General features: G+C 35.8%; 1 protein-coding gene across 3 annotated transcripts in view; it reads right to left on the bottom strand.

Moving 5' to 3' along the window:
- The window catches only part of LOC127933315 (regulator of G-protein signaling 7), a 49,020-nt gene extending 30,695 nt beyond the window's left edge, over positions 1 to 18,325 (bottom strand). The window contains exons 1-2 of one of the 3 annotated variants that reach the window (XM_052530211.1): positions 18,136 to 18,325; positions 17,311 to 17,447 (exon numbers count right to left, since the gene is read on the bottom strand). In XM_052530211.1, the coding sequence (XP_052386171.1) occupies positions 17,311 to 17,388 (78 nt within the window). In that variant the 5' untranslated portion in view covers positions 17,389 to 17,447; positions 18,136 to 18,325. Of the gene's footprint in view, positions 1 to 17,310; positions 17,448 to 17,864; positions 18,070 to 18,135 lie in introns of those variants that run through there. The other 2 variants (XM_052530209.1, XM_052530210.1) reach the window with 2 other exon arrangements.
- Positions 18,326 to 18,591: the final 266 nt, after the last annotated feature.

Raw genomic sequence — 18,591 nt, forward strand, 5'->3', positions numbered from 1 at the left:
CCTCCAAGTGGATGCTGCACACTGGTGGTGGTTAAGGAGAGACCTACACCACCCCCCCACCCCCACAACATGATTGCGAAGTGCTTTGGGTATACAGCAATACACAATAAAGTGCTATATAAATGCATCATTCATTCATTCAACATAATCTTAAGTATTTTCAATGGCAAAAAATGGGCACATAAACTTTGACTTGTGTTAACCACAGTAAAGCTCATCTGCTGTTTCTCAACAATGGTGTCAGAGACACTGATGCAAAAAGTCCAGAACAGGCTGGCAGTTACCAGATGCTCTAGGACCTGAAATCGATAGAGAAGGGAAAGGTAAGATGATGAGATTTCCCGAGGTTACTAACGAATCCTCATCACAGAACAAGAAGTATCAATGCAGACAGACAGGGCTTGGGGGACATTTACATTACTGGGGATTTCAGGCCGTGGAAACTGGAAGAAAGTGAAGGTCTGTAAGTGTGGAGAAACTTTAGAGAGCAATCAATTGAAGGAATAAGCGTCCCCTCACCGCCTTCTTCCTCTGTCAGTTTCTTTTTCCATTTCTCTTGTTCTTGCCAGCTCTCTCTCTGGAGGCTCGGTGTGTGATGTATGGGGCAGTGCTCCTTGCAATGCTGTGAGAGGTACCCCCTCAAATAAACCAAACCGATAATGAAACACTCTGCTCTAGTTTCCTCTCCACCTGCAAGCTGTCTCCGTCAATGCAGGTTCACACGATTGGGATTCATGTTCTAAATGGTATCCTCTCTATTATGGTAGCAGACGAAGAAATATAAAACACAAGATTTAAAATACGGCACAGTGAAAGTGGAAAAGTCACACATGTCTGCAGAACATGAGCCTGTTTACACCTTCTGCAGACAAATTCCAGTGGCCTGAAAGAGCTTTGACTATAAAGACAAAAAAAACGACCAATTAAAAAACAACTAGAGACAAAGCTAAGCAACAAATGCAATGTGGTTAGTATAGAAGACAAAAGAGCCATTTGAGAAAGAAAAAAGAAACTGCACCATTAATGAAACGCATAAGATCTACACATCATGTGTGCAGTTGAAGTATACATTATCCAAGGACTGTTGGATCTATGCATCGTCTTTGCATTAAATGTCATGTTCTGACTAGACTGAAGGATTGCTTCTACCTGTATTTTATTAGTTTATTTAATTTAAGCATGAGCCCATACAATGCTGTGAACAATTGAGTACACTCCATGAAAAGTAGCTTTTCCGCCATTTATCTAATGCCATTAGGAATGTATTTTTTTTAATCATCTAAATGGTCCAAATATAATCGCATCAATTTTTTATGGTCATGCTTTCAATTTTATTAATGTTAAACCATATGCCAAAGGGTATACATTTATTATTTAAGCATCAATTCAATGGCCATATAGATACAAACTAATAACTATTATAGTATATTAATAAATGTAAAAAAAAAAAGTAAGTTAAATGTCAATTTATTAATAAATAAATATCAAAAAATGTGATAAATTATAATTCATTTATTTATTCTGAATGGACTTTTATGCTTTTAATGGTTTCAAATGGTGTAGTTATGACTACTACTAGCACGGGCTAACAAACTCAAGCAAACTAGCAAAACACTGACTAAATGGTTTGGACTAGAGACAAAAATCCACTGGCACACTGAAACCGGACTTGCAGAACAGTACTTCAACTACTTTGCATTAGTTATGTTTCAAAACAACATCTGAGCTGATGTTGACCTTCATCTTTGCTTTAAAATAATTTGAAACTTTCATAACCTTACGTTAAAAGGTGTACTGAGAAATCAGCACTGAAAATAATTAATCCAAACCCCAGTCAGCAGTGCAATAATCTGCTAATGGCTCTCCACACTCAAGAGCGGAGTGTCATTTCAGCTCCTGCCTGACAACTCAGCTTTTCTTCATGTTGTACAGCCAACACAGGAAGAGGTGATCACAGGCCGGATCTCACAATGACACATAAAAGAAACAGCAGAGAGAGAGAAAAAGAAACATGAGGTTAAGAATTTCAAGTTTAAAAGAAAAGTTGATAGTGAGAAGATTGAAAGTCAGACTGTTCCAGAGGAAAGGGATAAAAGACTAGGAATAAGAAAAAAGAGTGGAGAGATGGATCAAAGTAAGAGGAAGGAAATTATGAAGAACAAAGATAATGGATACAGACTAGAAATGTCAATGTTATGCCTTTTGCTTTATATCGTATTCACTTTGTCTTTAATGCCTTAAAATGCAATAAAAACCACTGAACAGTCAGAGCTTGGTATACAGTCCATGAGCTCTGGTAGGGATGTCCATGAGGTTTTGTTTAAACCTGTATCTTGCCTGATCCCATTCCAGTAGTTTCATCCTCCCAATAGATCCACAGTATAATATTCTCTGTACTTTCCAATAAAAGCATTCATAAAAGCCCATAAAAATATAAATATAATTGGACAAAAATGATATTTTTTAACAGATTTTTGATACTTAAGATTGGTATCGACTATACTAGATAAGACAAGACTAGACTAGAATAGACGATTCAATGTCCAAGGAATGTATGAATTAACAAAATGTTTATATTGACTTAATAAATATCATAAATGTCAATACAGAACAGAATAGAATACATAGAATAGAAAATAATAGATGTTTAAGTGTTTAAGGAATGCATAAATTAATAAAATGTATTCACTGAATGGTATGTAAGTCACTTCAAAAAGGTTCAAAAGTAACGTCAAGGTTTAACTGCCATTTGTAGGACCGAATTTGAACATGGTGTCTTTGCCTGAAGGCTTTCGGTATACTGACCACCTAAAGCTAATAAATGTAAATAAGAGATGTTTTGGATCTTTGATCTAAGTACAGTTATGTAAGTCTAGAGTGTTTACACTGCTCTAAACTTTGAAGAGCAACACTCCAATCCGCAAACAAACAGATGATAAATAAAAGGAGGGTGATTATGGTACAGCGTGTACAAGGAGAAAGGATTGTATTTTTAGCTTGCACATTCTTATTTTTTATTAATGTAATTCCAAATAGCAAAACTTTCATATTAGTTCAAAGATTTTAGGGTGAAGAGGATTTGTTTGTACTATTAGTATTATAATTCTATAGAAGATCACTGTTTTCAAATAACTGCAGTTCACTAAATGTACAGTATAAGCTAGTTTCAGGTATGTCTGAGATTGTGCAATAGCTCTGTCTTGCTCTTACAGTTGCTAAATGTAAGCAGATTTGTACAGGTGCTCACCTCTGCCAAAACACACAACTGACTACAACACGAAATACAGAATTACAGTTTATCACTTCTGTTGCTTCTTCACTCAGCATCTAGAGACACACAGGAATAACTGATTTATCTTAAGATGCCACACATTTCTTGTAATATTTATGTGTTGTAATATTCAAGAGAAGTGTTACCATTGCTGAAGAAATGGCAGATGTAAATCCTCAGACACCTGTGAACCCTGTGCAGAGCCAAGTCCAAGACAGTGGGCATCTTCCTTATTATTCTTCTCTGACTGCAAAGTAAGTTCAAGTAAATGTCTGCACTGACCATTATACCATGCAATATTCTGCAATGACTGGGGGAATCTTAACTAAAGAGACTAATTGTAAGCTATTCATCTGCTGAATGTGTTTTTTTCATACAATCAACACAGCAGGTACAATCAGTGTATTTGTCAGACCACCAACCAAGGCTTCTTGCTGTGATCCCATTGTGTTTTCCAGCTAATAGCTCCTAGCTGTAGTCATCTGCAGGCATCTGTTTACAAAAATATGTAGGCAAAATGTTTTTTTTCTCTCTTTTTCAGTGTGTTCAAAGTTATATTACTCAATACCATTAAGACTTATAGTGATTCTGAGTTTTTTTTTTTTTTTTGTTGTTTAGGAACAAACCTCAGAGTGTCATCTTTCAGAAGAGGCCAAAACCATGCATATAATTTAAATGGTTCAAGAACAGCATGGATATAATTGACACTCAGTTACTAATGTTCTGTATGTGTACTTGTACATGGAAGTATACATGGTGGTTTTATTCTTGTACCATCTCTAACTTATTTTTTTATGAGCATATATATGTCGATTGATGTATATTGTTATCATTTTCTTTTTTCATTGAGATATAATGTAAACAAAACATAACAAATATGTATTTTTATTCCCCTCACTTCACAACAATTCCTTTAAATTTTGTAGCATTCAGAACAGAAAAACGAAGGGAAAATATAAGTATAAAACAACCAGAAATTATAGTCTTATTCACTTTAAACAATATTTAGTATAAACGCCAAGCCTAAACTAATTTATTTAAAGAGAAACTGAAACTAACAGCGTTTGGGAAGTGCAACAATCCAAATGTGTGCACACTTTGTGTTTGACGTTGATTGCTTTATATACAGTAAGTGGCTTTGGAATATAAATTGCAGCAGGTTTCAGATGTTAAAGGACTTGATTTATAATCCGGACAAGAGCAAAAGAACCAAAATCCAAATAGACACTGACTAAGGAAATAAATGTAGTTAATAAATGATAACATAAAAAGGACAAACTGTTTCCATGTTTTCCCCACAAAATTACCTATGAAGAGCACGCTTTCTTTCACCCGCTCTCTCTCACAAGCATCTTTCTTTCTTTCTCTTGCTCTCTCCAACAAATACAGACACACATGCAACAAGCGCGCATAGAAACTTGTCAGTGGTGTCTTTAACAGTAAAACAGTTTTGCAGATGAAAAGATACATGACATTTCTCAATAATGCCACTGTTTTTGAAGAAGGTTCCCTTACAGATTTGCTATTGTTTTGAGATGGTAGCTGCCGAAAAATGAACATGCAGTAGTCACACATGCTTTCTCTCTCTCTCTCTCTTTCATTTCTGCATTAGTCTGCATACTAGCATTAAAATAAAGTTCCATGAATAATGATTTATTTTTGATTGCTGTTTTGGGGTTTTGCTGATATTACATAAAATTTGTCATTTTGGACCAGTTGCCACACTTGCCGAAGTGATGGCAGAGAGATCAGATGGAGAGTGCAGAATGAAAAACACGAATTAAGAGAGTAAAAGGAGGGAGGTAGGTTGTGCAGGTGAGACATTCATTTCATTAAAGAGCTTTAATATGTGAGAAATAGGTTTGAATGTCTCTTTGGAGGTGAAAAGAAAGAAAGCAAGGTACAATGGGCTGAACAGCCTAATGGGGGGACAGTATGTTATATAACAATTCTGTTTTAAATATTAGGAAATGAGAACATCATATGCAGCATAAACTACAAAAGCCCTGAGAGACTTCTTGAGTGTATGCAAAGAACAAATCTTATTTATACGATTACTTTGGATGAATAAATTGCTTTGGTGCATTAAAAATGAACCAGTCTGCTTTAAGTCGCTCCCTATTGTGGTTAACCTACAGGTCACCTTTTCAAACACTTCACAAGATGTATGTGATTGACTAGTCCTAATTGCCTGTTGGAGGAAGATTTATACACACTAAATGACACCTTAGGGACCAATTAAGCTCAGATGTAGAAAGACCCCTCCAAGGAATTACTTACATGAATGTGTGACTGTGTGTACAGAATATCATATATTTATATTATTGAATCTTTTACAGAAGACGTTTAGAGACAATTAACATAAAAAATACTTAAATATAATATTAATGAATAAAAATAATACATAATTAAAATAAAAAATACTTATAGAGTAATTATAAATAAATAAAATATGTAAATAAGTAAACAAATAAATAAATATATATTACTTGTAATTAATATATACAAAATAAATATAAAAGTTTTCCATACAGCTCCAAGAATGTGTTTGTTTTACCCCTCTTTCATTAAAAGGTAGATTCGTTTTATGTTCAAGACATGAAAAAACATCACCAAACCTTCTATTTTTGGTCATATCAGTAGATAAAGTTAATCTGTATCCCATTTCAAATAGAAATACATCACATTATGGACGTAAACACATGCTGACTCATGTCTACTCAAGACATCAAAAACTTTGCTCTAACTATACCGTGTTAAATGATTTGCAGTTTGATTCAAGCTGCCATTAATCTGGTCAAAAAAACGAATGTCTATTTGCCTCCTGAGGGTTACAACAACAGACGAGACTTAATTGACTGACGTGCCCATCTGATTGTCTCTCTGTTAAGAAGCAAAGACTCATGTATGGATATTGAAGTCTTCTGGCTGGCAGACTCTCTTGTCAATATGACACGGACCGCTTCCCACTGACAGCACTATTAGAGCACTCATGGACATCTACACTAATTAGTATTCAATGCACACAACACAAAACAATTCAATACAAACAAACACATAGATCAGTATTATCAATAAAACAGGTCTACACACACTTTCGTTAAGAATAAGGGCAAGCACTGCTGTATCATTCATATGGATTTCTTTTAAACCTGTTCTTTATAATGATCACATGCCAGGGATTTGTTTTTTGTCTTCTGATTGCCGCATTAATGGTGTATATTATGAAACCATAATTTGCACCATGTTCTTATTTACCATACATTGACTTAATATTGAACAAATCTCCCAGACCACCATAAACCAAGCAAATAAAGTGAAACTAAAAAATGTATCCTGCTTAAAATTCACACCTCTACATTGGTCATTATGCTAGATGGGTATGACTGGTAGACCCTTAAAAGCCCCAAACCAATCAATGTCCAAACCAATTTGAGACACTCACCCCGAGTCTGACTTTCCGGTAGTTTTTATCTTCAAATAACTTAGCTGACTCCTACAGAACTCATCAAGAGCCTCCATTGTCTACCACATCCGAATGCTTGTTCAGCAACAAAGCCAATGCAAGTAACCGTTTGCAGCTAGTTAGATGTGTGTCTAAATTTGGGCCCCTTTGTCAGGTAATTTTTAATTCTCTGATGATTCTCATTAGGCTGTTATTAATTGATCTTACATGTTTTCTTTTTTTGATCCTAAATTTATTCTGCTACAGTTAATATATGCACCCCGCCTATAAAAATAGACTGTTCTGCAGAGATGCTCAAAAAAGGAGAGAAAATAGCCTATTTCCTCTTTTTTTTTTTTTTGTAAAATAACTTTATAAGTGATCCCCAGAGAACATTATAAAACAATAACAAATGCAGTGCATGACCCTTTAAACTAAATACTAAGACATTAAGACATGTTTTTAACTTGAGATTTTAAACTTATTTTTGGATTATTTTAGCACAAATGCTAACTTCCCAAATTCTGGAAGTAGCCTATACATAAAGTGTCAATTTAATTTTCATTAAGACGGCTTAAGCACTGAATACACAAGAAACTCTTAAGCTGATAATTTCATGACAGGCATCTTCACCTCACTGCAACTGGCTGCCCACCAATGATTTTCCCCTCTCAAATTGCACATTTCCCAAATTATTGATGATCTCACCACTTGCTTCACTTTGCTGTCAATCCCGTAATGCCCCTCAAGTCTGCTGCTTGGCTCCCATAGCAAAGAAAATGAAAGCCTCACTTATGCCTACCCTCTCCTCTTCAAGTATGGATAGTCAGAGAAGCAGCGTCACGTTAATTGAATAAACAAAAAATAATTTTCAAACCCTGCTTTCTAGACTTCCAGATAGAAATTTGTGGAAATATGTATTTCTTTGTATATTTTTTTTTATATATTTATTTAAAAAATAACAGGTACTCAACAGGGATGTACAAAACTACATTTTTTCACAATCATCTAGTCAGGCTGGTTGTCTGAATTGCTAACAAGAATGTATTCAAAAACTAACTATTAAAAAAAACAGCAAAGACTTAAACCACAGACTGTTCAATAATTCAACAGAGTAACTAAAAGATATATGTAACCTTGGGTAAACTTGGTTCAGTTAAACCTGTTAATTATTGCTAGTGGGAATAATCCATGTGCATTTTGATTGTGAACATTCAAGGTTGAGAGAGTTACTGTGTTTATTTTTAAGAGCATTCATCTGCATTTATAATCTTTGGTATGCAAATATGGTTAAGCAAAATCATTTGTTTTTATTGGCTTGTAAAACATTCAAGGTTGAGAGAGTTACTGGTATTCTGATTGTGGGATTAAGATGAATTTAAAGAGAACTGTTGAAGGATTGGGAGAGAAGGGGACACAAATTTTTTTTATTCCATGGTTGTTGGAGTCTTTAAATTGCTCTTTTGATTCTTGTTGTTTGTCCTCCTGATCCTCTTTCACTTAAAACAATCAGCAGCAATGTTTCAGGTTTGTTGGATGGCTCTTTCCACTTCATCAGATAAGTTTGTGTTGCCTTGCCTTTGTCGTGATGATGAATCTCATATGTCACCAGGTCTATCTTGCAAACAACCATGTAGGGTCCTTGCCACTTCATCAGCAGTTTGTTCATTTAGGTAGGGAGCATTAACAGTACCTTTTGTTCAGGTTGCAACTCTTGGGTTCTGGCGTGCTGGTCATAACATTTCTTTTGTGCTTTTTGGGTCTTTCGGAGGTTCTCTTGGGTTATCTCCCTGTAGCACTCCATGCGGTCACTCATCTCAAGTACATACTAGACAGTGCCCTTCTCAGACCTCATTGCCTCATCAGATGAAGGGGCTTCCAAGCTCTTTCGCAGGAGATTCAGTGGTCCTTGGACCCACCCTTCATACAGGAGCTTGAATGGTGTAAAGCCTGTTGATGCTTGTGGTACCTCACTTTAGGCAAACAGCCTGATACTTCCAAAAATGAGGGCAAACCACAGCAGACTGGATAAGGAGGAGAAGAACTGTTGAACAAAGTTGTTATTATGGTTGATCTACTGATGTCACATGGACCATTTTATTGAGGTCTTTACTACGTTTCTTGACCTTGATCGTCACAGTACCCATGCTGTCTATGAATAAAAGAGCTTATTAACATTAACAAACATTATATTAGGATAATGTACTAGTAAAGCACCATTTAATGATAGAACTAAAACATGGTAACCATGTATGAATACATATTCATAATTTTAACTAAAATTTCAAAACTTCTCCCAAAAAATTAAAAACCAAGCCATAAATTACTCACTCTGAAGTCATCCTAGGTGTATATGACTTTTTTTTATTTCAGACAAATCCAGTCAGAGTTATTTTAAAAACTGTCTTTGATCTTTCAAGCTGTTTGATGTCACTCGGCGGGTGTTGCACCACATCAGTCCTTGAGAAGTTTAATAAAAAGCGCATCCATTAAAATAAAGTGTATCACACAGCTCGGGGGGTTGAATAAAGGACTCCTGTAGCGAATCAATGCATTATTCAAAACGTAATAATCACTTGAATCTAGCTTGTGCTCACAGTTGTAAGCAGTTGTAAGCAACAGAAGTGACTCACGTGGAAAGGCAGCAGTGATCAAAAACAGTGTCCCAGGCAACATCCTTCTCAGCCACAGCTTTGGTCTGGGAGAGAAGCCCCACCCTAGGCACCCTGCCTCTCATTACAGTCTTGCATGTAGCTGTCCCACTTCTGACACCAAATGTAAGACAACGGGTTTTTGCAGGCCTGAATAAATCCCCCAAAAATGATGGCAATACTCACAGAGGTGTTATAGAGTAAATAGATGGTTTATTTACAGTGCTTGAGAGGTGAAACCCTAGCTATATACAAAGTAACCAAGAAAACATTGTACAAAAAAACAAACAAACAGAGATATATATATACACACAATCATCATTATTGGTAAGAACTGCTCACGGCACCACAGTTGCACGCTCACTCGCCAGGTAAACTGACAACACACACTGGTTTTGGGCTCTTTTTTATAGTCCAAGCTCCACCCTTTGGTTAAAGCCATTACAAACAATGATAAGGTAATAACTGAGGTAAGTATGTACATATTTACAATATCACATAAATATATATTCACATTAACTATTTACAAAATATTTACAGAAACAAAATTCTTTCAAAATAACAGAAAATATGGAAGTAAATAATAATAAACACATAACAATAATGGCAACAATCCCTTAGATTCCCCATGTTAAAGTGCTCAACTTTACAGCTGAAAACAAAAAAAAAACATGTTTACAGCCTGGTACAAAAAAATTATTTTGGTTTATATTGTGCCATTCTTGACAACTGTAAGGGGGTGATTTTTTTATAACTCATCCGTTTAAATTATATTAAGCCTTTAAGTTCTGCATAATTAAGGTGCGCAGCCACTTGAGTGACAGGTGAATTGCCGCTGCTGTCACCGCCGTTGAGCTAGGTGGGCGTGGTTTCAGAAACCAGCTCCCGCCTTTTTGCCCATTTTCGATTATCCAGGAGTGACACTTGGTGACGCGTTGCCAAGATGGTGATGGCTGCTTCTGCCCACTTTTGGCTTCAAAAATGCTTCACAGTACTTACCTTAGTTACCTCTGATATAGTTTAAATTAAGGCTTAGTTTTTATCATAATACCAGAGCTGTGTAATAATATATAAAATTGTGCTAGACCCTAACAGAACTTGAAAGGTGTAACTCTTAAGAGGTCAGGGGAAGCTACAAATATATAGGCTAAATCTATAATCTTTTATTGCACAAAATCTTGGTTGTAACAGATAATGGATTATGCAAAATAACAGGAACATCGCTCACAGCAGACAATTTGAAGACTGACAGTTACCGTCTTAAAATTTACTGAAAGTGGTCGAATTATTGGAAAGTGGTGCTGTAATGGTTGTAGTGGCAGGGCAAGTTAATTAAAATAAAACATAGGATGCAACATTTCAGACAGAGTTAACTGTTGTTAGTGATTCACTGCAATTGGCACAACACTCTGTGAAAAGTTGCATCTCTACAGTCATTCCCTTAAAATAAGTCTTGCTTACTAGTCTGCTGTATAACTTGATTGACACTGTATAAGAACAAATTCTTCAGTACACCATAGCTATATAAATATGAATATCTACTTTGACAATGGTCTTTTTGTGGCTTGTATACTTCAATAATAATAATAATAATAATAATAATAATGCGTTCGAAAATTATTTCGAATAACATTTACCACCATTCAAAAATTTGGAGCCAGTAAGATTTTTTTATTTTTACTTTTACTCTTCAAGGACACATTTAATTAATGTTTCTTTCTGTTCAAAAAGTCCTAAAAGAAATGAGTAACAGCTTCCACAAAAATTAGGCAGTACAACTGTTTTTAACATTGGTGCTACATAAAAATATCTTATTATCATCAAATCAACATAAAATAATGATTTTTGAAGTATTATGTGACACTGAAGCCTCAAGTAATGACTGCTATCCAGCTTTACCATCACAGGAATACATTATGTTTTAAAACAGCTTTTTTTTAAGTTGTAATAATGTTTCACAATATTACTCTTTTTACTGTATTTCTGGTCAAATAAATATACAGCCTGAAGGACGCCTTTCAAAAACATAAAAAATATCACCAAACCCAAACTTTTGAATGGTCATGAACATGTATTTTTCATAAATGCTCAGGAAGTGCACATGAGTGTGTAAAACAAACACACACACACAGTAAAAAAAGCATCAAAGACCTACAACAGTCAAAAGAACATGATGTTAACTTAAGTGTGATGACAAGAGAAGATGGCACATCCGTTTATGTGTCAGTCACGCAACATGGTTTTCAGTCTAAAAATTCATCCAAGAGACAATTCCTCATTTCCATCTCATTCCCCACTACAACCCCCACTAACAGCACATATGTTACCACTGTCAAAACCATACTGACGTAACAGCCGGAGGACAGGCCTACGTAGAGCGTTAAGCACACGATGAGTCATAATAGTCTGTCACCGATGGCAACTCCACTAAGGGTCATGGACCACCGATGAAGGATGTGCATTCCTCAAATCAAGAAGAAGGGATTAGGAAAGACAATCCCTTCAACACTCGATTAAGTCAATCCTTTTTTCTCAAACTGTATGGAGGCTCGCATAAAAAAAAAGAGCTGTTCTGTGCAGAGTTTGGCCAAGATACTGTAGTAGCCATTCAACATTGGGTGTAAAGCATGATAAAAAAGAGGCATGCTGGTTCTGAATATGAATTATGCATGAGAAGAAGTCAGAAGTGGAGATGGCCATGTTGGAACAGATTGGTGTCTCCATCAGCTGAAATAGATTTTTATATTCACCAGCAGCAGTTTATGTGACTGGGCATTTTCAAAACGGCGTGACAGCTAGAAAGTCAAAGGATCCTTCAGAAGAGAACTGCCTTTTTCTGAACTTTCTTTAATGTGAGAAATGTATGCTGCCTCGGGATATAAACAATAACTTAAGTGCCTTAGGAGCACCACAATATGTACATGAGTGTGTGTTTATGTTTATGAGCCTATACATTTGCCTGGGTGAGTGTCTCAATATTTCTTTAGCTATGGGTGTGCTTGTCAATTGTTTTGCCCATGGAAAATGAAGAAATATTTCAGTTTAACCCTGCGAAAGCCCTTGACAGCCATTATACAGCCTACTCACATATTCCTGCAAAATGAGTTAAATGACTCAGACATTAAGAATGTAAGAAATGTAAAAAAGACATTAAGAATGTAAGAAATGTCTTTATTGTAACCTAATTTAATGCATGCTTGCTGAATAAATTTAATTTCTTAAAAAAAAACCTCACCTGTCATTAACTTTTTATTGGTAATATACTATACATAATGATATACTTCTACTACTAATATCAATAATACAGAAATTAAAATATGTGGTCAGAACAACCACAAAATGTTTACATTTGGAGGAACTAATTTATTTTCAACTATTTACCTTCTGCACTAATGGTTGGTCAACGTGCAGCATACAAGTCAGTGTTTTATGTTAATTTTCACAGTTACGCTTTAATTAAAATGCAGTGTGAAGACAGCAGCTTTGCATGTAGAACTGTGTTGCTAAGAAGCTGAAGGATGCATTTGAGGGATATATGACTCATCTCTTTCTCCAGAAACTATTGACACTGTAGCAGACACCAGAAGCACTTCTTGAGTCTGTCTCTCCCTCACTATAAGAACCAAGCAGGACAGCTCAAGAATATACAGGTGTATGCTAAAAAACACAAAGTGAGGTAAAACTACCATCATCTACAAGATCGTTATTTCATTATACTACTGTAGGGTAAGCATATGAGCCATTTTCCCAGGACGCGTCCATGCCAGGATTTCTATATTGTCTAAAACATCCAAAGTAGTTTGACCAATAACATGCAGGTATGGTACATAATCAACCAATCGTGGCGTGTGAGAAGGTGAGATCTACAGAGAATGATCAAAGCAATGCAAATACACGTACATGTTAGGTGTTCATTCATTCATTCAACTTGGAGCATCACTGCGCACCAATCATTGTATGACACCAAAGTACCAAGGGAGTGATTTTAATGCATAAGGAGCCATCTGCTCTGCTCTCTATAACTCTTATGAATGTCATACAATGATCGATCTGCACAGCACAAACAGCCAAAATCTGGATATTTTAGGCAATATAAAAATTCTGGCAAGGACGCGTCCTGGGAAAATGGCTCATATGGTGACCCTAATTACACCATTGTGTTAGGTGTTGAGCGAGAAGAGCGTTTATGAAGGTGTGCAATGGTAAAAACGTTAAATTAGGTATAGGAAAATTTGTTTTCCCTCCAGTTAGCATTGCAGATTATCAGGTCTCACTAAATTTGAAAATTATTGCATAATTTTCACAGGAATCCCAAAAGGCTCAAGTTTAGGTCCTGTGACTTTTACTACTTTATAATGTGGATGGGTCATGTTGAGCACAATATTACAAACCGATTTAATGGTATTCACATTTAAAATGTGGTTTGAAAGTTTATTTTTAATCTGGAAAAAAATATCTTGCTTGATAATATGCTTCACTTCCAACAGCGAGTAGAAAACTAATGAGAATGTATCATCAACTAAGGAATTAATCAAGTAGACTACTGAGAATTAGACTCCTACAGCTCTAAAAGTTTATTGGCATGCATGCAAAAGCAGCTCCAACTTTTTCATTATTACTGGTGTACACTCTCTATGATTTAACATTTCCAAGCCAATTTTTCCACCAAATTCCTCATTATAAAGAATTTCTCTATTTTTCCAAAGGAATACAAACTTATGGGTGAGCAACCAAGCCTAGAAATTTCATCTGCTAATACTGAATTGGATCAAATGTATACACTATTCTCCTATCATAACACAACACGCATATCTCAACTGTTTGAATTTTTTTTTTATCTAACTAGGTTAGTGTTCTATTTATGTTGTTATATTTATCTTTTTTTTTTTTTTTTTTTTATGGAGCCCATGGCAACAGTGAAGCATTGCTCATAAATAAATAATGAGCAAATAATGTTAGAAAGTGGTTTACATGCTCCTTAAAAAGTAGCCTTGTTCCTGACTGTCTTTGATTATATTATATATATATATATATATATATATATATATATATATATATATATATATATATATATATATATATATATATATATATATATATATATATATATATATATATATATATATATATATATATATATAGTAAATTAACTACTTAATTTACAATGCTTTTGGGAAACAGACTGTAATTCCTTCACAGCACACTGCACACTGCAACTTCACAGCACAGCAGACCTAATAGGACTGAAGCAGTATGGACGAAATGTGAAAATCAACTGAAGGGAGAAGGAAATGAATTGAAAGAAGGAAAAATAAATAGAGTCTTTCAAGGAGATTCTGCAACCTCGTATAGATAAATGATTCACTGTTTCCAAACTATATCTGATTGTCATGTTCCGACAACATATTTCAGCCACACCTGAGGGAGCAGATTGAAATGTATCATGCTCAAGAGAGACGGGAGGGCAAGCTGGTACAGGACAGAATAAATACTAGTTGTGATCGCACAGGTGTTTGGGTCGCAAGTCTTTGCTGTATCAGAGGGTAGGATCAAGGTTTGGCTGGTTAACATGCCGTTGTTAGTCCCTGCTGGTAGATTTCTTAATTGCACCATCTGGCAGCAGAATGCACCTTTCTGCAAGTGCATCTTTCTCTAAATATTTATTTTCAGTTTCACTGAAACTAAGCATTTGAATTGATTAATAAAAACATTTAAATGAGAGATACTACTTACCATTTAAGAAAATAAATATACAAATGTATAAAAACTTTTCATCGCAGTGTTGATTAATTTGATATCGCTGGGCAAAATTCATCACAAATACATCATAAATATTTAATAGATTGCCCAGTCCTCATGTCGGCATAAAAACTAAAATTATGAATTAATCACAGAAAAGCACTCAGATACCTGATTCATCATCAGAGCTCATTTAAGCGGGCTACTAATTAATGATACAAGGACTGACCATAATTGAAACTTTAATTTGCCACACAAGTCTTTAAATATGTGATAATGGCTTTGTAAAAAATTAATGTTCCTTTCTTGAGTCTCCATAGGGTGAGTGGTAACATTAGTGCCTCTCAGCCACAATAACAGACTTTAGTTTCCAATCAGCAATACAAATGAATTTGACTCAAGCAGTGATGAGCAAATTACCAATCATCAGAAAGATGGAGAGCATGAAAGGTCAAATAAGTTTTGATGTCCACCTCTCCTTTTACAAAACATGCATTTTTCCATTCCTGTTGCTTCTCAAGAAAATGCCCTACAGGGGGACTCAGTCACAAGGGAAAATTGTCACAAAGGCAAAAGCTTAAATGTAACATGCTATTTAAAGCTCCAACATGGAGGAATTTTGTAATAAAATTTCTGAAAATAACTTGCACAGTGTGATATATTTCCTCCAGTTGTGTACTTACAATATCTCAAAAGTCTCCAAAGATTTTTTTATTTCGGAGAAATTCAGATTTTAAATAACTGGCCTTCCCGGAAAAGAAATGTCGCTTCTCAGTGACGCAATGTCCGCTCTATACTTTGTTTCTGGTGTAGACCATGTGATGTTCCACCACACCAGAATATCACATGGTCAAATGTGGAAGTGGTGGTTATGTAATAGCCGCGCGTATGGTTTGGTTGTCGTTGTAATGGATCACGATTACTCTTTGGCGAGTATTGAAGTGCCAGTAAAACGTAAGCGTCCATATTCGGATACATGCAGGCTGTGTGACAAACAGAGGAATAAAACCAGGATAAATATCGGCCAGGCGTTTACGAGATGGATAGAGCTGCGCGAAAATCTTTGACTTGACAGAGACTCTGCTCTCGCGAGTGTATTGATAGACAGGTAAGCAAATCAATTATTTATTTTGTTATTGTACAAGTAACGCAATAGTTACAGTAAAGATGATTTTGATAGATATGAATTACACCACATGCCTGTACATTCTGTCACTGTAGCATTTTTTATCAATAACGTTACCTGTGAGAAAATAACGTGGCAAATGGACTGTTTCAGTTTCAATAATAGCACTTATAAACAAAGTTAAATTGCTCTTTGTACTAAGGTAAGGATTTTTATCACGTGTGGTGACCGAGATTATGGCAGTACAATTAAATACAATCGGATATGTGTTGTTAAAAATATATTTAGTCATTACTTGCAAATGTTCGTTCAAATTTACTTTTAGAACGATTGGTTTGAGCACGTTAAACAACACGGCATTAACCATAAACACGTGACACTGCACAACATTAACCCAACAAATCATTTAACAAATAGCTGTAAGTTGTAACGGGATAATATATGTAACGGAGGCCAGCGAGTAGTGCTGTGCAGGTAAACCTCACTCCCCAATCTCAAGAGACGCACTAGCGACAGACACCAGTGGCTGTAGCCATTTAGCCTCCTTGTTAGTGCGTCCGCCTCCCATGCCGAAGACCCGGGTTCGAGCCCCACTCGAAGCAAGTGCGAGGAGCTTCGGAGAGGACCGGGGAGAGAAGGGTATTACATAAAATAATACGATCAGATATACAGGTAATACAAAAACGAATATATTACCTCATCCGTGATCATGATTCGTTTATCCAATTTAGATACATTGCTATGGTGAAAACGCATTAAAAACGACATCTCCCATCGTCAGCTGCTTCATAGCGTCATCAAGCTTGGTCTTTGTTATTGTTGGAAATGCGCCCTCTTGTGGTCAATTACAAAAATCACATATTGCAGCTTTAATAGCAGATTCCCATTGTGACAACTTACCCCATATAGCCACAAAAGGTAATGTTTGGTAAACAAACTATTTCTTCTTTTTTTAAATAAATGAATAGCTTTTTGTTGATAAGATCGCAAGATGTGTGTCCATACAGAAACAAGTACACAAAAAAAGGCAAAACCATTCACAAAGGAACCATTCAAATAATTTATTCAAAAGTCCTACCTTTCTATAAACCAGCATGTTTGGTGAGTCGTCCGTCTCTCCATTGCTGTTTGGATGGAGGCTGTTGTTCTTCGCCATAGTACACTCAAGAACTAACCAAAATTCTGCAAAACAGCTACTCCAGTGGATATATACACCTGATAGGGAGAAGCAAGGCACATACATACACAAATAAATTAATACGATAATAAGAATAATAATGCTTAAAACACTGAAACTTGTGATATGTCACTGGATTGAAATCAAAGTATTTATGATGCTACAACACTGCAGAAATGATCAGATGGCAATGTCTTTGGGATAATAATAATTTCAACTGTTTTACCAACGGTGTTGGAGTGAAAACAAAAATGCATGGCTAACATTTGGATTACATTCATATTTGGCTAATCTAAATCAATTATCCGCTGGTGGTTGAGGATTTTCCTCTCAAGGTTAAAAGCAACAGATTATTAAGTAAACGCTGAAAATCTGACAACAGATCACATATCAGACACACTTCTCAGTTTTGTAATATCGGTGGGACAACCAATTAAACGCAAACACTGTTCTACCTCGCGCTGCACCCTTGTCATACATGCGAACGTTTATGATGTGTCAAGCGAGATTCGCTGTCTTATCTTTCTTCAACCCGCGAGAAACGGGAGCAGGAAGCAAATTTTCGTGTAACCAAAAATGCTCATCCTTGCACGGACACCCTATCCTTTCAGAACCACAGACAGCTCCTCGGGCGAAACTGCAGCCCTTGCACGAGTCCTCAGAGACCTGGCATCACCAACAAAATGCACAACACAATCATAAAGCATGACTTCTGTTCACTCTCACCTCAAACACGCCCCGTCTCCCCCTGATATATGGATCCGCGATGCCAGAGTGGATCAAGCTCGTGCAGTTCGTCAGCTGTCAGACGTATCTTTCATTGGAAATATTAGTGATCCTTTGCCTGATGCTTGACGCGTTATCTCGCGCAAGGATTCTGCTGAAGGACGGAGCACGCGCCAGAAACAAGGGCACGCGCATCCAACCTTGAACCAATCCTGGAGCCTACACAAAAGAGGAGAAGGGAGTGCTTTCTTTGAGGGATTAAGCATTTTTGTTTTGTAAAGTTTCATAATTTTTTAATGGTTTCACTCAATAATAATAATAATAATAATGCATAAAAAAAATAATTATATATTTTTCTTAATTAAAATATACATTTATAATATTTAATATAATTTTGTATAATAAAAACTATTACATAATTTTACTTCTATTTTATTAAAATAGAAAATTAAATTA

Source organism: Carassius gibelio, chromosome A17 (assembly GCF_023724105.1).
Source record: "Carassius gibelio isolate Cgi1373 ecotype wild population from Czech Republic chromosome A17, carGib1.2-hapl.c, whole genome shotgun sequence".
In the NCBI taxonomy this organism is placed as follows: Eukaryota; Metazoa; Chordata; class Actinopteri; order Cypriniformes; family Cyprinidae; genus Carassius; species Carassius gibelio.